Source organism: Arvicola amphibius, chromosome 12 (assembly GCF_903992535.2).
Source record: "Arvicola amphibius chromosome 12, mArvAmp1.2, whole genome shotgun sequence".
Classification (NCBI taxonomy): Eukaryota; Metazoa; Chordata; class Mammalia; order Rodentia; family Cricetidae; genus Arvicola; species Arvicola amphibius.
The window spans coordinates 5,336,610-5,361,989 of NC_052058.2; the positions used below are offsets into that span (position 1 = coordinate 5,336,610).

Genomic DNA, 25,380 nt, shown 5'->3' on the forward strand with positions numbered 1-25,380 from the left:
ACAGTTAACCACCCCTGCTGAAGCAGCCTGGATCTTAAAGCGGCGAACACAGGCGGCTGGCACAGCGGGTGGTGGCCTGAACGGCGACAGACTCGTGTCTTCCCCACCGAGCAGTCGCCTAGGTTCAGCCTGGTGGGTGCACGCGGATTCCCGCCGGCGCGCGCCCTGCGCACCCACGCCCAGCCCTCCCTCCCGCCTGCGGCTCCGGGGCGCGGCCAGGGCTCAGCACCCGCCCCGTGCGAGCCGAGCGCCCAAGTTCCTTGAAGGCCGGCGGTGGCCGCAGAGCCGCCCTCACTCCCTCCCTCCCTCCCTCGGTGACGCGCGTGCCCCGCAGCGCGCAGCCGCAGCGCCGCCAGCATGCGCGCCGAGGCCCGCGGCGGCCTGGAGCGCTTCTGCAGCGCGGGCAAGGGTCGGGGGCTCCGCGCGCTGCGACCCTTCCACGTGGGCGACCTCCTCTTCTCCTGCCCGGCCTACGCCTGCGTGCTCACCGTGGGCGAGCGGGGCCACCACTGCGAGTGCTGCTTCGCCAGGTACGCCGCGGCGACCGTGCGGGGACCGTGCGGGAGGGAGGGGCCACGCGGGGCCACGTGCGCCGCGCTCCGCACAGCCACGGCCTGCCCCCCGCCCCACGCGTGTCTGCTTTGACTCAGGCTTCCTGTCTGGGCCAGGCCTTCCCGAGATGGGCGGTTCCCCCACCCCCGAGGAGTGATGACTCAATCAGCCAGGGACCCTTCCGGTCCGGTCTGTCACTCTGTGGGAGGGAAGACTGCGCTCCTTGGGTAGGGGTGAAGGGAACACGGTTACTGGGAGGATGTTTGATTTAGTTCATCATATATGACCTGTGTGTGTAGAAGCTGTAGCCATATATGCTATGCCTTGAGGTGGCTTTGATGCAGAAAGGTGCGTGGGGATCCCCCATCCCGCTCTGTCCCTTCATTTTACAAAACACACTTTGTCTTGAAGAGAAGAGATCATTTTACAGTTGGGAAACTAAAGCCCGGAGAAGAAAGGTGGCTGTGTATACACCAGGCACTAATTAGGGGCTGAAACCTGCCCTGGTACAGGGCTGCCACTTCCACACACTTCCCGTGCTTCCTGATTTTGCTGAGGTAGGAGGTCTGGCTTTGGAGTTCAGCCTGTCCCCGACACTCCAGGGAAGCCTGAGGAAGGGACCCTGCCTTACTTGCTTTGAAGGTCAATGTCTTTCTTCATCTTTGAAATGGAGATGCTGGGTTAGGTTAAGCTAACCTGAGGTTCTGCTGGGACCACTTGAGGGCTGGTCTGAGTCCAGCTCTCAACGCAGCCTTCAGCCTTCCAGACCCGTGTGCCTCATTCTACAGTATGACAACAAAAGAATGGGCAGAGGCAGAATATTAGAGTAATATCGGCCCGGACTCCCTGCCAGAACTGTCTTCCGCTCGGGGGGACCTGGAAAGGAACTAGACGCAGAACCGTGCCGTGGGCAGCGGAAGGGCTGTATGTGATGTGCCTCTTTGAATTGGTGAGCCAAGAGCTAAAGGGTCATGGCACCACTTTGCTTCGTTTGAGTGAAGTGAGCATTGGGTTTTCCCAAAGTTAAAACGGCTGCTGCGACTGGTCCCTTGATCTTCTGAGCCTCGCTGTGGCTGGGAGTCTGCTGCAGTGTGGGTGTCTGCAGTACGGGAGCAGAGCGGGTCACCCTGCGCAGAAGGGGCCTCCTTCAGGGGTCCTGGTGCTCGCTGGAAGCCACACTGGTGCGCAGTGAGATGGTGTGGGCCTTGCCGAGTGCATAGTAGGGACTCATGGTGCCTGACAGTTCTCTCCCGAAATGAAGTACCTGCACTGACAGCTGAGACTGCTTCTCCTCTGCTGGGAGTGTCCTGATTGTGCACACAGGCACACCCGCCTCTGAGAGTACATCCCGAGTCCTGCCGTTCGTGGAAAAGTTTGCGCTCTCTCTGCTTTATTTTTTCTGATTGATATTTGTTAATGTCACTAGTTGCTGCCTCAGTTCCCTCCCCCGGGTGCCCCCATGCAGACACCCCCTTCCACAACCTCTTCTGTTTGGCTTATGTAAATTTCTGTCAGCAGCCAGAGTCCTTGGAAATCAACTACAATTTTACGCAAGAGATAAAACTCAGGAGACCCTTGCATCTAGAGAAATCTCTGTTACTCATCCGATGATTGCTATTAAATCGGATTAGTTTTGCCCGATAGTTCTTCTAGAGTACATAATTTGGTCTCCTGTAGGTATATGACTGAGGCCTAACCTGTTTATATTATTAGTCCCATACACGCCTCTGTGGAGTCTCAGGAGTAGGAGCAGTCCCCAATGGGGGAGCATGGAGGTCCATGTGCCACACTCAGAGGAGAGCCACTCCCCCCACGCCGCCCCCCCACCCACGTCCTTGTGCTGAAGTGTATTGGGATCATTGCTGCAGTTCAGTGAGCCACTTCGACCGTAGAATTGAGCTCACTTGCAGGAAAAGCATCATTTCTTCAGGAGTGAGCATGACCAAGAAATAATCATATTTGTTTTTCTTTTTGCTCTCTACAAAACTGGATTCTTAGTGCGGTAGGGCGGGATTTTTTTCCCCCCTGAGAGTTTTAAATTAGTATCACGGTTTTCTCAGCTTGGTAGGTGACATTGGGAAGAAGCAGATCTTGCCTCAGCCTCTGGGAGGCAACTCATAAAAACATAAAAATTTCCAGGCAAAAGCCATCCCTCTTACACACATGCATGCACGCACACATGCACACATACACGCACACACACATGCATGCACACACCTTTATGTTTGTGTACGTGCTTTGGTCACTAGTTAACTTTCCGCCAGGCTCTTAAAGGAGACACGCATACGCACATGTATGTACCTTCTTCTGACTCTTGATTTAATTGGCTTCAGAAGGAAAGGCACAGCTTCAGCCAGGTGTTGACTACCTATATATACTAGGATATACTAGAATATTCATTCGGCCTCTGGGGACAGAGGTCTCTCTCTCTCTTGATCTTTGTTCTCTTATTCCTGGGACACCACGTGACAAGGATGATGTCTGTTCTGAGTGTGTGGGAGAGCCCGAAGGCCCTCTTGGCCCTTGCTGTAGAGTTAGTTGCGCATACTCACCGGACTCACACTGATGAAAATGTCCTGTCCCGAGTAGCTAGACTTTTGCCCTTCTGTCCCCAGGTTTATTTCCTGACAGTTGTCCATTTTGCTTCTGCTGTTGCCTCACCTGGCATAACAGGCTTTAGTAGATTTAATTTTATTACAGACTGTGCAATCCTGATGCTGTTTCTTAAAGTTTCCTGAAGTAGATCCTGCCTCGAACTGCGGCATTGGAGGATGGTATGGTGCTCCATGCTGTTCTGACACCGGCTATGCAAAACATTCTCTGAGAACATGAGGAAGTGAGACTTTAGACGGTCTAAAGTCGTCACGGTTTCTAGATGGGAAATTTTGCGTATGCACTAATAAGGATCTGGCCTCGTCTGTGAAGTCCGTGTTTATTGAATAAGTAGTCAGAGGAAGGCACGCTGGCAAAAGATGTCCTCTAAAAGTGACACTCAGGAATACAGACAGATGGCGCGTGACCCGGGCCTGGGATCCCAGCTGCTTGGGAGACCGAGGCAGAAGGAGGTCAGTTACAAGCAAGCTCAAGGCTAGCAGGAAGAAGGCTGAGAATTCAGCCCCGTGAGGACACTGCTCAGGGCTTGGATGTGTGTGCGGAGCCCCAGCACGGGGTGGGGTCCGGAGTTGTCCATCTGTTTATCAGGTGAGGAGTTCTCGCTTACCACTGCCCTTGTTTTCAGAGCTAGCGAAGCAGGGACTTGGCTCTAGAGAGAATGGGTTTGGATTTTGGCTGCCTCTCTTCCCTGGCTGCTGTCTGTGGGCAGGAGGTGCTCATCCTCTGAGCCACCGGGTTCCTCTGCCTGTAAACTTAGCCTTTACCCATCCTGCTGAGCTAGTGGAAGGGGAGAGTGACAGTCAGGTCCCCACTGCCCGGCAGACCTGGTTTTGTTGTGCGAGGAGCTCGGCCACTCAAGGTTTCTGAGTCTCTTGATTTGTGTATAAGATAACTGTCATGCATTACACTATAAGATAACGCAAGGGACGCGCTTTGCAAGGTTAGAGGGACCCTGGGATGTGGTACGAACTCTGTTCGCTGTTTTTTTTTTTTTGTTTTTTTTTTTGGTTTTTTCGAGACAGGGTTTCTCTGCAGCTTTTTTTTTTTTGGAGCCTGTCCTGGAACTAGCTCTTGTAGACCAGGCTGGTCTCGAACTCACAGAGATCCGCCTGCCTCTGCCTCCCGAGTGCTGGGATTAAAGGCGTGCGCCACCACCGCCCGGCTCTGTTCGCTGTTTTTCTCCTGAGTACTACGGAGTGATCGTGGTCTCTGGGGCCAGTTTTCACTGTTTCCTCCGAACACCCACATAGGCAGGGCTCCTTCAGAAAGTAGCTTACAGCTCCAGAGTGCTCAGACACCTTATTCTTTTAGCACGAGGTTGAGCCAGTATTTAAGAGGAATGAGAGAAAACAGAATCTTCCACCTAATCAGGCCATCAGGACTCCCATTTCCTCCCTCCACCGTGATTCTTCTAGAAATTGCTGTTAGAGTCAGAGCCTTATTCTTCTTTAGATGGTGGGCTGTGTGTGTGTGTATGTGTGTGTGTGTGTGATTCTGTGTGCGTGTGTACACATGTGCACAAGCATGTGCTTGCGCCAGCTCTGAAGCTGGATCTTTCTGTTCTCCTTCACTCTTCCCTTGCTAGGTAACCACCTAGAACGCAAAATAGGGGGAAATGCCCAAGAAAATATCTACTGTATTTCATAGGTGTCTGCCCCAGGTGCCAGGTAAGCAGGCCATTGAGCTGTGTCCCCAGTCCTTTTCCTAACTTCCTGTGTTTTCCTTCGTCTGAGACAGGCCTCTCTATGTAGCCTTGCTGTCCTGGAAACTCGCAGAGATCTGCCTGCCTCTGCTGTGTCAAAAGCTGGTGTTCTGATGTGCAGCCCTAATTTTTTACAAAAACATTTTTACTAAGTTGCCCAGGCTGGCTCTGAACTCAGTCTGTAATCTACCCCTCAGACTTTCAGTCCTGCCTCCTGAGCAACTGGGATTGCAGGCCTGAGCTACCACACTTACTGCAGTTCTGAAACACCTTAGAATCAGTTGGCTCGGCTGTCTTACCTCTGTGTCTCACGCCGATGAGGATGCTTAAATTCTGACCAAGAGCCACATACACGCCTCCGTGTGGGCATTACTGCATGCGATGCTATACGGGAAGCCACATGGGTCACCTCCGTCTCTGCCTTCACACCCATGCAGTCTGGCAGGATTTGTGAATAACCTGCTTCCCTTTTGGTTGATTTCCTAACCTCTCTCTGTCCAGGTTGCATGGGTGAGGCTTGGAGATGGGATTTCTTGTGTGACTTTAGAGCCATGAAGTTCCTGGGTGGCATTTGTAGGAGAGATAGGTTGCCCATTTCCTGTCGAACATTCTTTTAAAATGAGCTTTTTAAAAAGTCTGCAGTCCAACTGTAAAGACCCAGACTCAGGGCTGCAGCTTAAATCTGGCCTTCAGAAAAACTCAGGATTGGTGAGAACTAACTCTGTTTTAGGGCTCAAAGTAGGGGGCAAATGCCCAAGAAAGTGTCTACTGTGTTTCAGCGTTTTAGACTCTCCTTTGTGCTGGGGCTAATCATCCTTCCTGTTACTATTAAAAGAAAAAATAATCACTCTTTTGGACCGACTTTCTTCCTGCCTCTCCAAGCACCTAGGATGGATTCTGCATGGAGGTGACCACAGCCCCTGGTTTAGGTCTCTTTCATCTCTGGCACAAGGCCGCTCTAGGTTTTTAAAAGCCCATTCCCTTCTTTGTAGAGCCAGCCCCCTCTGGCTCTGGCCAGCTCTTTGAACTGGTTTTATGTGTCCTGATCGTCCCCTGAGCTAACCAGACCTGGAACAGGGCACCCAGCTTGTGCCTGGCTGAATTCTGCCGTCACTTTCCTGGGGGAGCCCGTCCAGGCCTGAGGTCTGGGGCTGGTGGGAGGCCACCTGTTCCCTCACACATGCTTGTCTTGGGAAGCTTCACACAGGTTCCTTTCCCACCCACATCTGCAGCCCTCACATCTGTGGATTCTGAGAAAACCCGCCGCACTAGTTTAGGGGTGCAGTTCTCAGGCAGGGGAATTGACTGAAGTACCTGCCTTTTCAGGATTGAACCCCCGACCTTGGCCTCATTAGTCTCTGAGCTGTCACAAAGCCCCACACCTCACTTTGGGTCACTTCTGCTGGCTCCCTGCCTGCTACCCTCAGAGGCCGCCTATTCAATTGCAAAGGCGTTCACTGGGACACAATAGAACAGAAAAAACCCATCTCTTGGAGACTGCTCTGAAGGACCGGAATATGGAATATGCATTTTTGCAGGAAAATAATACGGGGTGGGGGGGAGAGGCTTGAAGGTTCTAGGAACGTTTCAAGGCACACTTGTGCTGAGGATACAGCTGTGTCTCCTCGAATCTTCAATCAGAAATTTAAAAATAGTGCTCCAGTCCTCGGGCCAGTGTATGAGCAGAAACCCGGTGACTCTCCGGGGCGAAGGACAGCTTGTGTTTGCTGCTCAAGCATGCTGAGTGAGCATTTCTGTGGCAGAGTGCATCTGAAAATCCTAAGGGCTTATCTGGGGGCAAGTTCACAGTATCTCCAGACCAAATTGAGGGCTTACCATAATAACAAGGGCTCTTGAGTGTTAGCTAGTAGGTTCTGATTCCCTTCATTGGTACCCAGAGGGCAGGAGTAGCTGTCAAGGAGAGGGAAGGATGCTCTCAGAACTACATCTCGCACCAAGGCATGCAAGCCAGTCCCAGGGTGCCTGCCAGGGTACAAGTGAAAAGGATTTTATACCCTAGCACTTGGCGGAAGTTGTTAAAAATCTGTATCAAATATGGAATGTTCTGGAGCTGAAGGGATGCCTCAATGGTTAAGAGTGCTTTTGGCTCTAACAGAAGACTCAAGTTCAGATCCCAGCACCCATGTTAGGTAGCTCACAACTGCCTGTGACTCCAGCTCCAGGGACCTGACGCCTTCTGGCCTCTTTGGACACCCTCACGCTTGTGCGCGTGCAAGTACACACGCATGCACACATGCACACAACACCTGAAGCACTTGTGGATGTAAAGAAACTTTCACAGATGTGGGCACTGGCTCCTATTCTGCTGATAGCTCTTGTGGTGACATTCCTGTAGGACATCCTTCCTGCGAGCCTGGACAGCCTTGCCTGTCACTTCACCAATCTGCAGTGCGTGGCTGCTGCTGCTTCTTGCAGTGACAACCTCAAATGTCCTTCCAGCCTCAGAGGTCAGGGACTTCAGTTATGAGCTTCTGCGTTCTGGAGAGTGTAAACTCTTTTTTTTTTTTTAACCATCTATTAAAGATTTATGTCTCCAAAGCATTTGCTGGGTTTTACATCCCTAGAAAAGGTGGGAAAGAACCCCAGATCCCTTGTATTCCAGTAATATATGTTATGGTGTCAACACACAGCACAACCTGTTATGCCCAAATCCACGGGTTCCCACAAAAGCCAACAAAGGAGACCGAGTCCCATATGTAAAAGCAAAGAGCCTTTATTTTAATCAAGTTTGCAAACTTGGTCTCTCCTCATGTCCAACGTATTGGAATAACCAGAGAACCTCAAGCTCAATTAGAATTAGGTTTTTATAGGAGTAAAGGTGGGGGTGAGTGGTCTCTGAGGTTCAGGACCCCTCCCTGATTGGCTGACATTTGTCTAGGGGTGTCCTGGTGAGGTGTACTGGCAGGTGGTCCTATCTACAGCGGTTGGAATGTCAGGTATTTCCTTTGAATGGTCTGCTTTTGGGTGGGGGTTGGGTAATCTCAGCTTGTGGTGTTTTCCTGCTACCAGGTATTGTTTCAGGGTAAACTACTGAGTCTTGGGCCTCTTATTTAATTCATCTATGGCCAGAGTCCCAGGTGAAAATGGTTAGAAGTAAAAAACTTCCTTTGGGTGACCTGCCCAGACTTAGATTATCATGGCTGGCCCCCACAAACCCTCACCTCAAAGGATATAAAAGACAATACAGTTCTTTCTAGAGGATTTTTTTTTTAATTTGTAGAGAGACAGAGATTGTGAGTCAGAGGACAGCTCGTGGGAGTGGGCCCTTTCCAGCCAGAAGATCGCAGAAGGCCTCTCTACCTTCTCAGCGGCAAACCTGCAATTTTCTGGGCCTCCCAGGAGAAACCCATTTACAGAGAAAGGATCCCTTGTGCAACCCTAGAGTCCTGTTAGTTTCACCTTCTCATAATATCAGACTATACTTCCACCCAAGGTATCCCCAGAATGTGTTGTTTATCTCATTATAAAATGAGTAAAAGGAGAGAGATGGGGTCTTAGCAGCCTTTGGGGATGTAACTTGAGGGCCCAGCATGCTGCGTGTGGCAAAGGCTAAGACAGCTGGCAGCTCATTCTCCCTCGAGACACCCCGTACCCACACTTGGGGACATCCTGCCCTCTGCACGAGACACCGTACCCACACTTGGGGACATCCTGCCTTCTGCACGAGGCACCCGTACCCACACTTGGGGACATCCTGCCCTCTGCACGAGACACCGTACCCACACTTCTGCCTTCTGCATGAGGCACCTGTACCCACACTTGGGGACATCCTGCCCTCTGCACGAGACACCGTACCCACACTTGGGGACATCCTGCCCTCTGCACGAGACACCGTACCCACACTTAGGGACATCCTGCCTTCTGCACGAGACACCCGTACCCACATTTGGGGATATCCTGCCTTCTGCACAAGACACCTGTACCCACACTTGGGGACATCCTGCCCTCTGTACGAGACACCCGTACCCACATTTAGGGACATCCTGCCTTCTGCACAAGACACCTGTACCCACACTTGGGGACATCCTGCCCTCTGTACGAGACACCCGTACCCACATTTAGGGACATCCTGCCTTCTGCACACTTCTTTAAGATGTTTCTACTCCTACTCTGAGCTGTGTCTGCTTCACTCTTTTCTGAACACCTTTCTCTTATTCCTCATGCTTAAGCCCAGATCTAAATAACTTTAATGAAATCTCCAATTCTACATCGTGAACTGGATAATCCTCAAATTCTCAGCATGGAAGCTGTGAGCCCTGATTTGGCCCGAGTTGAGGTCCCTGAAAGCCCAAGGAACTCTTCAGGCTCCCGGGGCAGCCTGCCTTCCACCCGGCACAGCACGCTTCCATTCCAGCAGTTTGGAAAACTTAGGATAATAGTTGCTGCCTTGTGCCCTAAATTTTTTTCTGGCTCCCCCAGCGGAGTGGTCAGACTTTTAACAAGCCTCAGAACAAAGCTGGAGCCGAGGGGGAAGGCTTATCCTCTCTGGGAAGAAGCCCCCCACTGCGCGTGGGTCCTGATTCACCGGTGCCTCGCGTTAATATGTGATGTGGAGAATATCTTTCACTGTGGCACAAAACCCTGCAGCCTGAGTGCTGTCCTGGTCCCCTGACCAGGGTTATGATAGGGCAGTACCACCGTCCTCCCATCTTTGTTCCTCACCAATGGGACCACAGGCCTTGCTAGTGTGAGCACCCTCGCCGAGAGGGAAGCTAACTTTGGTTCTGATTGTCTTATTTCAGCCTCTGGTGAAGTTGGGCCTCACTGCTGGGCTTTTTGCCTTTTCTCTTTTTCATTTGTCCGGGGCCGCCTCGGTTAGGCGGAGCAGACTTGTCACCGTTAGTTAAAAGTAATTGTTATTGCAAGCCCCCTGTACGCCACTGTCAATCCCTTTCACGGTCAAACCCGGTAAGCATCCGTTCAGCACAGAAAGTCAAGAGTGGCTGGAATCGGATCCTTTTCATGTGGACCAACAGCACCTGCGGCCGCCGGCTAACTAGCCGGGCTCATTAATTACATGCCTAACTTGTTGATCTCCGTGGCTCTCAACTTTTAGAAGCAGGAGAAAACCACTGTGTGTCTCCTCCCGTAGAAAACGACAGGAGAGTCTTCAGCGCTCTGTTCCCATCGCTCGTAATCAAATACTTGCATTTCCTATGACATTTCGTTTTCCCTATGTGAACAGTCATTTCTTAAGTTCAAAGGACCTTCCTGTTCACAGCGAGTTATCTGCTTCCCCGTAAAACAAAGGCTTCAAAAACATCGGTCCTGTAGCTGTGAGTCCGAGTGGGTGTGCTGAACGTATTTCTGTAGTAGATATTACTGTAAAAAATACATAAAAGCACACACCAGGCTAATAAAGGGGCCATCATAATACTCAGCATTTATTGGATATTTAGCATGTTCTAAACAGGGTACTAAAAACTTTGCACGTTTAATTTTCATAGCGAACCTTTGAGGTGCAAACTATATATGAATGTGTTATAGTGGCAGAAACCAAATTCATGAAGTATTAACTGGTTATCATCTCCCACAGACTGCCAGGCCCCGAGAGAAGACAAGGGAGTGCAGCTGAGTGGGGAGAGAGCATCTTGGACTCATCCCACATGCCCTAGAGAAGCAGAGCAGGGGAAGAAGTCTCAGGTTTTCTTTCTGGAAGCTTCACCAGCTTCTAGAGTTCTTTCTGTTGTAGTTGGGAAACCCAGGGCCAATGTTCGTCAACAAGACAGCTAAACGCCCTGATCTCTGTTCCGCCGTGGGTGCTGTTTATTCCTAAGAAAAGCTGCACGTGTCACAGTTCTTGTCAGCGCGGTTCCTGCAGACTCTGAGCCAGTGAGCCCCTCAGTCGGCTGTGTGAACACAGGCTGGAGCTGTAGGTGAAGAATGAGCCTGCTGTACCTGAAGCCATGGGTTCAGTCTCCAGTGCTGGATAAACGGGGCTGAATTAGTAATCCCAGTATTTGAGAGGTAGAGGTTGCAGGGTCAGAAGTTCAAGGTCATTCCTCAGTTCCTTGCCAGTTGGAGGCCAGCTGAGTCTGTGAGAGCCTAGCTTTAAAAAAGGAGATGGGGGTAGCTCAGCAGGTAAAGACTTACTGCCAGATCTCATGACCTGAGTTCGCTCTTTGGGACCTGCACAGTGGAAGGAGAGCCAGCGCCTGTGAGTTGTCCTTTGACCTCCACATGTACACTGTGGCATGTGTTTGCCTCCCCTAGGAAAGTATTTATAAAAGTCACCCCAGCATAGACCAGTCACAGAACTGGTGCGTCCCCTGCAGTCAGGGCCAGGGCTGAGGGCCTTGAGAGGTAATTAATGACTGGATCATGGAGCTGGTCTCCTTTATTGAGGACATTCAGACTTTCTGTTTTTCGTTTGGCACATCTTCCCCTGCCCCTCTGGGTTTTTGGAACAGGTTGCTTTGTAAGTCAAGTTTTAGCTCCGTGTGCTCTTCAGATGAGGCTTATTTCAATGTTTGCCTGTTCCTGTGGAGAAGAGAGTCCCTGCGAAGGCTCCTGTCAGTCATCCTCAGGCCCTCACAGGCTCACCTCTGGTCTGTCTTTTTCTCCCATGCACACGCACCTGCCGCCATGGTGTGGGTTCTAACTCAGTTTGGGGTTCAGGCTCAACCATGACTCCTTTTTCTTCCATGTGTATCAAAGTTTGTTTTTGTCAACTGGGCACCAACCTAGACATGCCTGAGGAAAGGGAATCTCAGTATAGGGACTGCCTCCATCGTCTGCAGGGACATTTCCTTCACCGATGGAGGATGCGGCCCGCCGGGCAGTGTCATCCCCGGGCTGGTGGTCCTGGAGTACCGCACGAAAGGGAGGCGTAGGCAGTGTCCTCTGCAGTCTCTGCTGCAGATCCTTCCTCTAGTCCTTGACCTTGAGTTCCTGCCCTGGCCAGACAAACGCTACGTTCTCACAAATCCCAGCAGCAGAGAATCGACCTAGGGCAAGGCTTGTCCACTCTTCTATGTCACCAAACGTGGAGTCCGGGTCTGGGGCGTTCAGAGGGGCACCTGGGTGGTTCAAGCCGGAGAATTCACTCCACAAAATCAGTGAGTTCCTTTCTGAAGCACTGAAGTTTGTGAACTTGTTGTGTTTGTGTTGATCTCAGCGTCCAGACATGTTTTCCTCCTGCGAGACTTCCAGTCGGTCCCTGGAGTCAGGCATGGCCTTGCACACTGTAGTAGTCAAGCTTAGGTCTCTGAGATGTTCCTGGGTCATTTTCTCCATCAGGGGGAATATGGTGTCTGGACCAGCGAGACGCAGGCAGATGTTTCAGTGTTAAGATGAGCAATCTCTCTGAGGAACTGTAAGCCTCTCTGCTGGTGCCAGCTCTTCTGGTGTGGGAGATGATTGGAGGAGGGATGACAGACACTGCAGCAGTGACCCCAGCAGGAGGGATGACAGACACTGCAGCAGTGACCCCAGCAGGAGGGATGACAGTCACTGCAGGAATGGACCCCAGCAGGAGGGATGACAGACACTGCAGCAGTAACCCCAGCAGGAGTGGTGACAGTCACTGCAGCAGTGACTCCAGCAGGAGTGGTGGCAGACACTGCAACTGTAGATACCCACCCCCTCAGCAGCAGGAATACCCTTGGTGTCAGCCTCTTCCTGATGACAGTTTGGCAGTAGTTTATACAATTTTTGTTCTGTCTTATTTTGTAGGCAGAGGCTGCTCATTCATTTCCTGGCCACCCAGACCTGAAATAATTACATAGAAACTATATTAATTACAACACTGTTTGCCTTATTAGCTCAGGCTTCTTACTGAGTAACTCTTACACCTTAAATTATCCCATTCCTATTATTTTATATTTTACCTCAAGGCTCGTGGTTTACCAGTAAGGTACCAAGGGATTTGTCTCCTTTGGCAGCTACTTGGAGTCTCTCTGACTCTACCTTCTTTTCTCCTCTATCTCTGCTTAGAATTCCTACCTTGCTCTATTCTGCCCTGCAAAAGGCCAAAGCAGCTTCTTTATTAATCAATGGTAATAAAACATATTCACAGCATACAGAGGGGAATTCCATATCATTATCTGATATAATCACTTCTTAAGATAATTAAGATTTAGTACAAAAGCATTTATTTTTTATTAGTGTGTGTATATGTGTGACTGTGTGAGTTTATGTGTATCACATGTATGCAGGTGCCCAGGGAGGCCAGAAGAGAACATCAAATCCTTGGAATTAGTGTTGCAGGTAGTTGTGAGCTGTCTCAAGAATGTGTTTTGAGAATCAGACCTGGGTCCTCTGCAAGAGCAGTTCATATTCTTAACCATGGAGCCTTCTCTCTAGCCCCCAGAGTTAGGATTTTATAGTATGTGGCTTAACTCAGTAGCTTCACCATTTCTGAATGACCTTTGGCTATACACACACACACACACACACACACACACAGAGTAACTCCTCACATGTAGATACACACACACACACGCACACACAGAGTAACTCCTTACTCATAGGCATGTACATGCATGTACACATACACACAGTATCCCCTCACATGGATACACGCACATACATGTACCCACACATGCATGCACAGTTACGCCTCATACATAGCTACACATAGACACACAGAATAGCTCCTCACATATAGATACACACACATATGTGCATGTGTACACACACAGTAGCTCCTAGAAATTAAGAGAAGCACTTTCCTGTCCTTTGAGAGAAACAGGAAAATCACATGCAATGAACAGGCCACGTGGACAGAATATAGAAGAGACAGCAGGACTGTGTATACCTGTACAAGGTGCATGTGCATACCAGCCAGCCGTGTGCCGTGAAACCACAGAAAGAACGGATCCCAGTTTGCTGCATGCATTACTTTTTGCACATAGCTTTGGGCTCATCTTTGTGTCCTGCTCCTGTGTTCCCTGTGGTCTAAGCAAAGTGTTTCTCACCAGGTGCTGCCAGCTCCACACTGTGTCCCCCACACCCCTTCCTGGGCTGTAACTGCTATCACCCCTTCTCGGCTGTAACAATGCGAGTTCATTGATTTCTGAAGATGCTTAGTAAACACCAGAAAACCAGGACCAGCAAGAGTCTGGCATCCCCAGCCTGCTGACTACAGTGGTACAGGCGATGCTGGGGTTAAGGCCTAGGCTGTGGTCACTGAGCCAGTGTGTGTCCTTGATCTCTTTGGTCACCTTGGTGAGCGTTGGTGTGTGTTCTCTTCACTACTGCTCCTCAGGGCCAATCATGGTGTGAACCTTTTTGGGAAAGGTGAGCCTTGACTGGGACAGATGGCGTCTGTGTCTGTCTGACCACGTGGCTCTGTGTCTCTCCTCTCACCGCTACGATGCCCTTTTCTGTTTTCCAGGAAAGAAGGACTGTCGAAATGTGGACGATGCAAGCAGGCATTTTACTGCGATGCGGAATGTCAGGTAGGTGTGGGCTTAGCTGGAGGGAGGCCCCTTCTCCGGAGGTTGGGACTTGGGTGTCATCTTCGTCATTAGCATCCTGCCCCACAGCTCCCCACTCATTCGGAGTGTGCGCATGCACACTCCCAGAAGTGACCAGCCCCGTGTCAGGCAGAATGTGACGTGGAAGAGGTGGGAAAGACACCAGGAGACTGCCGGATTAGCTGGGGATCACACCAAGGGTGAACAGTTCACACAAGGACGTCATCAGCTAATCTTGGGAGATGTGGAGAACTGAGAAGTAGGAAGCTGCCTTCGTGGCCTACACGTTGGTTGTCCTGGGTCTCTGATTTTAGGATTCCTACAGCAGCAGGACTCCTCACGCTTGGGCTGTTAGGACCCAGCCTAATGGCAGCCGGGCTCAGATGCCAGCATGGCGGAGCAGAGGGTCCCGGCTGCGCAACAGAGCTCGGCATCAGAGCTCGTGCCCTTGCGCCTTTAAAGCAGCCTGGATTGGGGACCCGGGAGGTGACGAGTGATGGATAAGTCTTGGGTTGGCTCCTGCAGTGTAGGACTGGAGAGGTGAATGAGGAGGCTGTTGTGAGACCTCTCTGGGTCTTTCCGAGGGATGGAGAAGGGTGTCCCCTAACCTACAGAAAACTTCCCATGCATAGAAATGTTCTCCGTGGAAGAGCATTGCCAGGTCAGCGCAGGGGACGTGTGCTCTTACTCCACAACCCTGCCTGGGCCCTCAGGCGTGGGATATATGAGGAATTGTGTCTTTTTTAAAATGTGTGCTTGTGTGTGACACATATGCATGTTTATCCTCACATGTGTAGGTATGCATGTGTGTAAGTACACATGTGAATGCATGTGGTGGAGGTGTCTTTCTTGATTGCTCTCACTTCTGTTTATTGAACCTGGAGCTCATGGATTCAGCTAGTCTGGCTAGCCTGCCCATCTCTACCTCTCAAGTGCTGAAATTACAGACCGGCAGCCATGCTGACCCAGCTTTTGTCTGGGGCTCGGAACTCCCGTTCTTACATGAGTGAGGCCAGAGCTTTCTCCACGGCCCTGCACTGGGAGTTCGTGCATCCTTTTGGTTGCCCTGCACATCCCCCAGCCTTGCAGCCTTCTTTTCTTTCTATTCAGGAACCTCTTACCACCTTAGCAAACACTCGTGCTGTTGAGGGGATGTGTGGCTTAGGTGATCTCCTCCTCCCTGTCCCGAAGCACCCCTGCAGCTCCACTTACCATGACTGTTTTGGTTTTTTTCCTCATCACGTCCTTAGAGAACACTTAGCAGCGTTCGTCCCTGCTGAGCCCTGTGACAGCTGAACACTAAGGACAGCAGCCGCTTGCCAAGGTAGAGCAGCCAGTGACGCTGACGCTGCGTGGGCTCGGTAGGCCATGCGCTTGTGTCTCCTTCAGTAGGCTTCCTGAGGTGCCCAGCCTGAGTGACAATAAACATATAAGTGAGCTTTGGTCCAGTTTGGGGGGCCAGCATTATCTCTAGATGCTCTGACCTCTTGTGAGCAGGGTGCTTAGATTGCTGTGGCGTTTGGGAGATAGTCAAGGGACTGTGTGTTTACATGTGAGACAGACACGTCTAGAGAAAGTAGCTCGTTCCTTCCAGGTTCTTTTCGGAGAAAGCCTTGGCAGTGGTTTACAGTCCAGGTGAAAGAGCAAGGTCCGCGGTTCCCACTTACAAGCTCTCGGAGCCTGGCCCGTCACAGGACGTCTCCGAGTGACACTTTCCTCAAGTGAGGTCACTGTGCCTGCAGTGAAGAGCAGGAAGGAGAGGCCTGTGGATGGTGATGCCCTGGGCAAGCGTGTGACGTTTATAAATGATACTAGACTCCCCGGCAAGGCAGATTTTCTGTAATTCCGATGGGACAGAAGCTTGGCTGTGTAGAGGTTAAAGCAAGAGGCTCGTCTTTCTAGCCTAGGAATATGGCTGCCGTCTGAGATTGCCAGGGCTCTGGTCGTATACAGCAGCTGAACGGTCTGTATAAGGGGAGTCACGCTCCTGAGACATTGAGCACAGTTCAGCAGAAGAGAATCTCAGAATGTGTGGCATACTGCTGTGCCTCCACAGCCCTTGGGCACACTGACAAAAGTGTATTTGCGTAGGTCTCAGAAGGTGGCAATATCTCACCAAACCATCTCAGTCTGCCAATCTGCATTGGGGTTTTGAGGTGTCCCTGTGGTGCCTGATGCTCTAGTCTTCCCGGTTTGCAGCTTTGCAGCTCGTTTGGGGCGGGCTAATTAACATCTGTGCCAGAATGATTGCTCTCCCTGAGAGTTTGCTCAGTCCCTCCCGAAGGCCAGCTGGAGGTTGGCTGTGTCATAGTGAGGTGGTGGGGAGGAGCCCTGGTGCGTGGGGGAAGGAGCCCTGAGACTTGTTCAGAGGTGCTAAGCTCTGATAGCCCCAGTGGAGCCTCCTGGTCCCTCAGCCTGAGGACAAGGTGCTTGGGGACAGCCTCTGCAGCTGCGATTTCTGTGTTTCAACTGGGTGTCTAATGACCAAGTATCCTTGTAGGTGGCACCTGTGACGTGGCTTCTGGAGCCTCTTATTTCTAAAGGTGGCAGGCTAGATTTAACCGAAAGTTTCTTTTTCTTTCCCCTTTCTTTTTTTGCCTGTCTTCTGAAGAAACAGGCTCATGGCCACAGAGGGTTTTCAGGCGGTGGTAATGAAGAACTAAGTGACTACGGAGCCGTGTATTGTACAAGAATGGCAGGAGGAGTTAGATGCCCAGACACAGAGGGCAGTGCCGGGCTGAAGCTCAGGAAGTGTCTGACCCCGAGCTGATAGGACCCTGTCATTGTTGGGGAGGCCATGCATGGCCCAGAGTTCTGGGTCCAGTGCTGTGAGCTCACTGTGGTCTCCTACCCAACCCTGAGCCGCATGCGCTGTGGTGAGCACTCTGCTCTCCGTTCGTCCACCATTACCACCAGGAAGAACGGCCTGTGGGTGGGAGTTCAGTACATCTCTTGGTGGGGAGTGCAGTCGTGGTTCAGTGCTCCACGGTCCCTTTGAGTCTTTCCCACTCTTCCTCCTGGCAGTCACGGGGGCAGAGCAGAAGCCCTGTGGCATGTTCTCGGTGCTGTGGCATGTTCTCAGCCCTGTGGCATGTTCTCAGCCCTGTGGCATGTTCTCAGCCCTGTGGCATGTTCTGGCTGTTTTGCCTGTTAAGTCTCATCTGCATGAGGCAGGTCAACAGCGTGCGTTTTGAGCAGTCTATTGGAATAGTGGAAACCCCATGCATCAGAGAAAGAAAAGGGGGCTTCTTGGCAAAAATCTGGATACCTTATCCAAGAAGACAGTCTTATTTGCTCAGCAGAAAACTCAATGTCATAATCACCTCTGCTTTTCCCTCACGCACAGTGTGTGTGCCCCGTGACACAGTTCCTCACTCACAATCAGATGCCTCTGATAGAAGAGAGTGCTCTCAGTAAAAGCTGCAAGCAGAGCTTATGGGATGTAGCTCAGTTGGTAGGGTTCTTGCTGCACACGCATGAGGGTCTGGGTTCGATCCTCAGCACCACGAGAATCAAGTTGAGTTGATTGAACATTCACCTGTTCTCTTAGCATTTGGGAGGGGAGGGGAGAGTTCAAGGCCAGCCTTGGCGTTGTAGGAGTTCTAGACCAACCTGGGCTACATGAGTCTCTGTTTCTTAAAACAAAAACGGGAAGCAAACAAAATGCTCAAAACTAGCTGATACGTCTACCAGATTCTAGTTCTCCTTTTCTTTTCAAAATTTTTAATTTTTTAGATGTGTATGGGTATTTTGCTCGTGAGTATATCTGTGTCCCATGTTAGTGCCTGGCGTCCATGAAGGTCAGAAGTGGGTGTCAGATCCTCTGGAGCTGGTTACACACGGTGTGAGCCTCCGTGTGGGTGCTGGGAGCTAAACCCAGGGCCTCTGGAAGAGCCGTCTGTACTCTTAACCACCGACCCATCTCTTCAGGCCCTAATTTTTCAGTTAAAAATAAACCGTGCCATTGGAGTCTGTATCTGTCATTTCCCCTTAATCCACATCTCCTGCATCACCTTCTGGAAAGAATCTCAAACGAACCAAAGTCGATTCTAAAGTTCATCCTTGTTGTCATGAGTTCGGCATTTCCTGTGTCCTCGATTGTACTTCCTGTTCTAACATGCTCACAAACTACTTGAAGTCAAACACTCTGTCCCCTCCCTTGCTTCCAGTGTCAGCAGCAAGGCTGGCTTAATTACTAACACTAATTAAGAGCGGCTGTTGCCCACGTCTCTTGCTTCTCATATGCTGACGCCCGGGATCGCCCGTGAAGTTCCGAGTCTGTGTGAGTGATGCCAACTGTCCACTTTGAAGGGCCCCCGTGCACCCCACAGGCTCTGGGCCGTGGTCGATCACCACCGTTGTCCACTTTGAAGGGCCCCCGTGCACCCCACAGGCTCTGGGCCATGGTCGATCACCACCGTTGGAAGGTGTGAAATCACAGACTCAGAGTTGCAGACCTGCTAAGTAAGGGGAGGATCATGTTAGTCACAGCCTCGCAGACAGGCACTCAGGGATTAAGAGGCTGCATGGCCTCCAGAGCTGCTACCAAGCACAGTCTGAATGGGGTCTCTGAGAGTCCCAGACTGGTGGCCGTCCTGCTCCAGGACCTCTACATTCCTGCACAGGGCTCCACTGGGTGAGGTTCTCTTCTCTTGAGAGAGAGAGAGACCCATCATAAAAGTCAGTGTGAGGTATTATTTACATGAACATTAATTTTAAATTAATTATTTGAAGAAATATGCTGTATCGATACAATTGTAAACAGTGTTTCTCTTCTTTCTCACGGTCAAGGAAACCAAGTGTAGAGACCCTGGGATTTTCAAGACAGGTTTTTGCTGTGTAGCCTTGGCTGGCCTAGAATTTGTTCTGTAGACCAGGCTGGCCTTGAACTCAGAGACCACCTGCCTCTACCTCCCTATTGCTGGGATTAAAGGGGTGTACCACAGGCCTGGCTGCAGATCCTGTCTTAAGCCAGGCTTTTTTTTTTAAGTTCCTGGAGTTCCAGAGGGGCATTTGTCCCTCTGTCCTACCTGCTGGTGTTGCTTGTCCTTAGTTGTGATAGGCTTTCTCGTCCCTTATTCTATACCCTGTGCCTGCCCAGGCTAGGGCGGAGTCTGCTGGACCCATTCCCTCCTCTGCCTCATACCTGTGCCCTGTGGTTTAGACTCCAGCTAAAAACAGCTCCTGTGCTCCCGAGGGTGTATCTTATCTTTTCTTCTCTCCGCTCTCAGTTACATCGGGCACAGTGTTACTTAACTCCGCCGAGCAGCTTGGCACAGAACTTGAGCCCCGAGGATGTGTCAGGCGCTGCAGTAAATCATGGGGACGGATTTTGTGTCTTTCCCTTGGGGTTCGGTGGAGGAGAGGGACCGGAGGTGGGGGGGGCAATCACCCAGCAGCTCTCCTGAATGCCTTATGAATACCGGACTTGGGTATAGGACCTGGGGTCCCACCTGTGAACAAAGCAGAGGGGATTCCTTTATTCTAACGGGGGTAATCATGTCATATGCAGGGTGTCATGAGAACTGAGAAGCAGAACTCGAGGGGTGGGAGGAAGAGGAAAGGGCTGTTTGGGGCCGGTGGCTTGAGAAGGAGACCAAGGAGGGACAGGTGTGGAGACCAGGGACAGCCAGGGAGCCATGTGACAATCTGGGAGCTAGAGCTAGACAGCAAATACTGCAGGGGCCTGGGCCTTGAGAGAGGGAACGAGAAGGATGATGCTGTGGCAACCGAGAGTGTGCCAGCCAGGCCAGGAGAACTCTTGTCCTCGCAGCCTTGCACGTTGTGCTAAGGAGTTGGCCTTCTATGCAAGCTGAGAAGACCTCAAGGGTTCTGAGCTGAGACTCCGGTTCTATTTAAGGGTGCCCTTCTCCTACACTCAGTCTTCTCTAGGCAAAGGGAAAAGGCATGACTGCAGCTAAAGGAATGTGGTAGTAATCTTGGCATGGCTGGCTGGCTGACTGGTCCTGACAGCAGAGAGATGAGTCTGCACCCCGCTCCCCGTGTGTGTGTGTGTGTGTGTGTGTGTGTGTGTGTGTGTGTGTGCTTGTGTTGTGTACTCAGAGTCAGTCACCTTTGGGTGCCATTCTTGAGGAGTTGCCCACCTTGGGTTTTTGAGGTAGGGTCTCAGTAGCCTGGGGCTAGCCAGTTAGGCTGGGGAGTCCGGCCAATGAGTCCCCAGGGATCCTGCTGTCTCTGCCTCCCCGGTACTGAAATTACAAGCATTCTACCTCACTCAGCTTTTTTACAAGGGTCTGGGGGCTCAAACTCAGGTCCTGTTGCTTCTAGGGTGACTTTGGGTGTTTGTTGTAGGCTTCTGAAGGAATGGACTTGATATTTGCTGAGCTGAGGAAGGCAGAGGGCAGAGCGGCACAGACCATTGTGCACAGGAGAGATAAGTTCTGGGCTCCTATAAGTCCACAAGCATCCAACAGTACGTCCACTGTCCTCCAGCCCCTGCTCCTGAGATCTCAGCTATTTCTGCCACTGCTGAGGTTCCTCCCCTCTCTGTTGCTGTGGTTAGAAAGGAACCTGTAGAGGAAAGGGCTGATTTGGCTTGTCCTCCGAGGTCATACACCCTAAACAGCAGTCAGTGCGGGCCTCACAGCAGGCACCGAGACAGAAACCTTGGAGAAACGCTGCCTGCTGGCGTGGTCAGGTATATGCTCAGCCTGCTTTCTTATAGCCCAGGCCCACCTGCCTAGGGATGGTGCCTCCCACAGTAGGCTGGGCCCTCCCACATCATAATCAATCAAGACACTCTCTTACAGATGTGGTCACAGATCAGTCTGGTCAAGGCAATTCTTTATTTAAAGTTTCCATCTCCGATGCGTCGAGTTTACAATGAACGCTAACCAAGACGGCTGCTTTTCTTGACTTGGATTGTTCTGTGAGAAGCTGCCACACCAGCACTCCACAAAAACTGTTTGTTGTTTGTTTTGTTTTCCTTTTGAAATCAGTTCGTAGTGATATTGGGGTGACAGGTGAGTTTCCAGTGGCCTTCCATGGTGCCTGCCACCAGCTTCTGTGCTATCATTTGCTCTCACCGAGAGTACTTCCTTTTTGATTTTCAAAGCGCCACTGTGTCCTCTGCTACCCTCCCGTTCTCCACAGCTGGGTTCCCACTCCTCCACTGTTGACTGCAGGCTTCACCTCTCTACCGGGGCAGAGAGACTTCAAGGCAAGATACGAAGGGATATAGTTGCTCTAATAGAAGAATCTGAAGGACCTGTATCGCTAGGTCCCCTATAGATGTTTTTGCTGGGCCCTGGGTGCATGGCAGACTCTGAGTTGTACAAAATGGCTGAGAGAGAGTTGCCAGCAGTTTGTCTTTGCTTGAGACCAGAGCTGGGGATACACAGCAGTACAGGCAGACCCGTTATCCAGGGCCCCTGCCCTCCTTCAGTCTCAGCCCACACAGACTTCCAGGCAGGAACGGCTGAGGAAGAAAATAAGAAACTGTCACGCATGATGGCTCCCGCTTGTCATCCCAGCACTCAGGAGGCTGAGGCAGGAGGACTGCTATGTCTGAGACTACATAGTCAATTCCAGGCCTGAGCATGAACCCTTAAAATCATCCCCAGACAACAACAAAAGACACCTTGATTGAGATAGAATTAAAGTCAAAGGATTGTATCTGTCTTTAAAATATATTATTGAGTCTAGTTTGTGAACATTCCCAGCTTTCCAAGAGGAAGCGTGTTCTAGTTCTACTTGACCTAGACTAAGGGTCTTATTGCATTCTCTTCATACTTTAGTCTGTATGTGTGTGTGTCTGTCCATGTGTGACTGGGTGCCTATGTCTGTATCTGTGTGTGTGTCTATGTATCTCTGTGTGTCTGTTCATCTCTGTGTGCCTATGTGCCTATGTCTGTATCTGTGTGTGTGTGTTTGTGTGTCTGTATCTGTGTGTCTCTGTGTGTCTGCCCATCTCTGTGCGACTGTGTGCCTATGTCTGTATCTGTGTATGTATGTGTATGCTTGTGTGTCTGTGTCTATGTGTCTATGTATGTTTGTTCATCTGTGTGTGACTGTGAGCCTGTGTCTGTATCTGTGTGCATGTCTGTATGTCTATGTGTCTGTGTCTATGTGCCTGTCCATCTGTGTGTGACTGTGTTCTTTTGTCTATATTGTGTGTGTGTGTCTTTATGTCTGTGTGTATGCATGTGTGTGTCTGTGTGTCTCTCCGTGTGAGGATGTGTCCATACATTGACAGCTTTGTTTTACGACCCCTGCCCAGAAGGAAGACTGGCCTCTTCACAAGCTGGAGTGCTCATCTATGGTTGTTTTCGGGGAGAGCTGGAATCCTTCGGAGACGGTGCGGCTCACAGCCCGGATCCTGGCCAAACAGGTGGGGAAATGTGATAACGTTTAGCTGCATTCGTTTATGGAAGGTCAGAAAGATGGGTGCTGAGCCAGGCTGAGCATGTGGCTCAGGATCCTTGGAGTTCAGCTTCAGTCACATCTGGGTGTAATGGGAGGGCACTCGGGCGTAATCTTGGCTGTTTTCCCTGGGCACATAGGACATTGCCTCCCCCAGAAGAGGAATATAGCCGTACCAGTTCAATTTGGAGTTTCTTGGGGGATTTATTTACATGGAAAACGGTCATGACTTTGTAGCATGGAAGAACAGACCTGGCCAGGAATTCCTAGAGCTCCATGTGAGCCGGGCAGGCCAGGGAATCCTGGTGCCGTGTGGAGCTGTCCTGTCCCCTTTCTTCTGTGTCCTTTTGCTCCCCATCGACTTGTGAGAGTGTGGTCAGTCCTTCCCGAGCGCTCGAGAACGGCCTGCCTTGTCTGTCAAATTTTGAAGTCAGTGGGAAGACATAAGGAGTTTGTCTCTGTGATCCTCTGAAACATAGAGGAGCTCGGGAGGCAGCCTGCCTGTGGAGGGTAGAGGTTTGGCTGTCTGCGTCTGTGTGGGTCTCTGAGCTATAGATTTGTTTTAAGGCTTAAACTTCACCCCCCTCCGACTTTCGTATCCCTACCAGCGCCTTCCAGCTTCTACGTTGTCGTTTTAACCTAAGATGGATGTGATTGTAATGGTTAGCATGTGCTTGTCCCCAGATCAAATTTAGGATCCTGGGTGTGTAAACAGAAGTAGAACATTCTAGAACTCTGAGGTCATCTTTCCACTGCGCTCAGCTGGGGTCAGGTGGCTGGAGTAAGTGGAACAGAGTGAAGCTCAGAGATGAGGGTGATTTTCTCCTGGGAAGGCCACCTGCCCCTTCTTAAATGACAGTTCCCCGTGAACTAATGGTCTGTGGCGGAAAGAAATGGGGAGGCTGTGAATGGTGAGGTCTGGGGGTAATCAGTCCATCGTTACATCAAGCCCTGCCTTCCCTCTGCCTTCCCACGGTTGCTGTCAGTGCCGTCTTAAGGACCCAGAAGGAGCTGTGTACTTTCCTGAGTGAGGTGCCCCCACCCCCAAGGCAGGATGACTTCTCACAGAAGTGTGCCCTGTGCCCGTCCGCTGTCTGCATGCTGGGATGAGTTTAGAGGTTCCCTTTATTTTTTGTTATAATTACCACTAATCAGCTATTAAATGAAAAGTTACCTGGCCGACTTTTTCATCTCCATAGGAATAGGTGATTAAAATAAAAAAAAAAAAAAACAGACCATTTGTATTCTAGGAATAGGGGAGACAGATGACCAACTACCTAGGGGAAGCTTAACATGTTAACTAGGGAGGTGAGAGCGCCCTGCTAGACCAACCACCTGTATCCCCAAATTGAATGGCCAGATTACAAAGCCCAGGCCTCGGGCCAGCTCCTGAGCTCTGCCTTTGAACTCCTGTCAACACCAAGTTTATTCATGTTCTCAAAGCCTCGTGGCTTCGCTATTGTTAGCTCCTCTTAGGGCGTCTAGAACAAAGGCGGCAGGCGTTTCAAGTGTCGCTGGGCTTGCAGATACAACCCTACGTGTTCCTTTTGAAATGTGGAATTTGAGAGCATTTTAGCCTATGCTTAAAGAAAGTGGGAAATGGATGGGGGTTTTCATTTTGTTCTTTTTTAGAAGGAGAAGTAATAAATAGGATGGTTTGTCTGTAGACGCCATCCTTTTAAGTCAGGGCCCTAAAAACTTGTTTTCTGGCCCCGTTCTTCTCTGTAATGAGCATTTCCGAGCCTACTGTGTGTGCAGGGTATTAGGGCGTTAGGGATACTGTGGACCCTTTCAAATGCTTTTAAAACAAGGCCTTTGGATCTGGAGGTCAGGCAGACTCAGAGCCTAGTGTGGACTCTTGAGTGGCCTTTTTCCTTGAACATGGTTGTGTTGTCTTCACTTGGACAGAACAAGGGTGTGTTTGAGCCCGGGCACTAATGTTTCTCTGTGATTTTGTCACCAATTTCTAGAAAATCCACCCAGAGAGGACGCCTTCAGAGAAACTATTGGCCGTAAAGGAGTTTGAATCCCGTACGTATTTTTCTAGTGGATGCTCTCTTATTTTAGATGCAATTGAATTCGCATCAGGTGGATTGAAGGCAGAAATAACTCATTCTCTTATTAAGGATGGTGATTTTTAAAACTGTTGTATTTTGACCTGTGTTTTATTTTGAAATATGTGCCTAGCATTGTTTCTCTCCTAAGTTTACAAGTTGACTAGGAGTTGATCAGGGGAGATTGGGGCTCACACAATGGTCCTGTACTCCTGGCACTCTGGGTGTCGGGGCTCACACAGTGGTGCTCCCTGCTCCTGGCACTCTGGGTGTCAGGGCTCACACAGTGGTCCTCTCTGCCCCGGCACGCTGGGTGTCAGGGCTCACACAGTGGCCCTCTCTGCCCCTGGCATGCTGGGTGTTTTGGGTATTAATTACTCTGCAGTCTAGAAAAACTGGTGTCTGTGTGTGCACACATGTGCTGTGCGCGTATGCAGGTGTTCACGCACACATGTACAGGTTTATGTGGAAGCCAGAAGACAGCCTTGGGGGGACACAATTTACCAACTGAACTATTTCCTCAGTTCCCTGGTGATGGCTTTACCTAAAGGCATTCAATCAGGGCTGTCCAGCTGTTTGATGGTGAACCAGATCCCAGGGCCCAGTAAGGGACAGTGAGGTTGGATGTCATCTACAG

The 25,380-nt window shown here is 50.7% G+C and overlaps 1 protein-coding gene across 1 annotated transcript in view; it reads left to right on the top strand.

Moving 5' to 3' along the window:
• Positions 1 to 312: 312 nt before the first annotated feature.
• The window catches only part of Smyd2 (SET and MYND domain containing 2), a 42,255-nt gene continuing 17,187 nt past the window's right edge, over positions 313 to 25,380 (top strand). The window contains exons 1-4 of the mRNA XM_038349905.1: positions 313 to 530; positions 14,226 to 14,289; positions 22,547 to 22,657; positions 24,660 to 24,720. Of these exons, the coding sequence (XP_038205833.1) occupies positions 358 to 530; positions 14,226 to 14,289; positions 22,547 to 22,657; positions 24,660 to 24,720 (409 nt within the window). The 5' untranslated portion in view covers positions 313 to 357. The remainder of the gene's footprint in view (positions 531 to 14,225; positions 14,290 to 22,546; positions 22,658 to 24,659; positions 24,721 to 25,380) is intronic.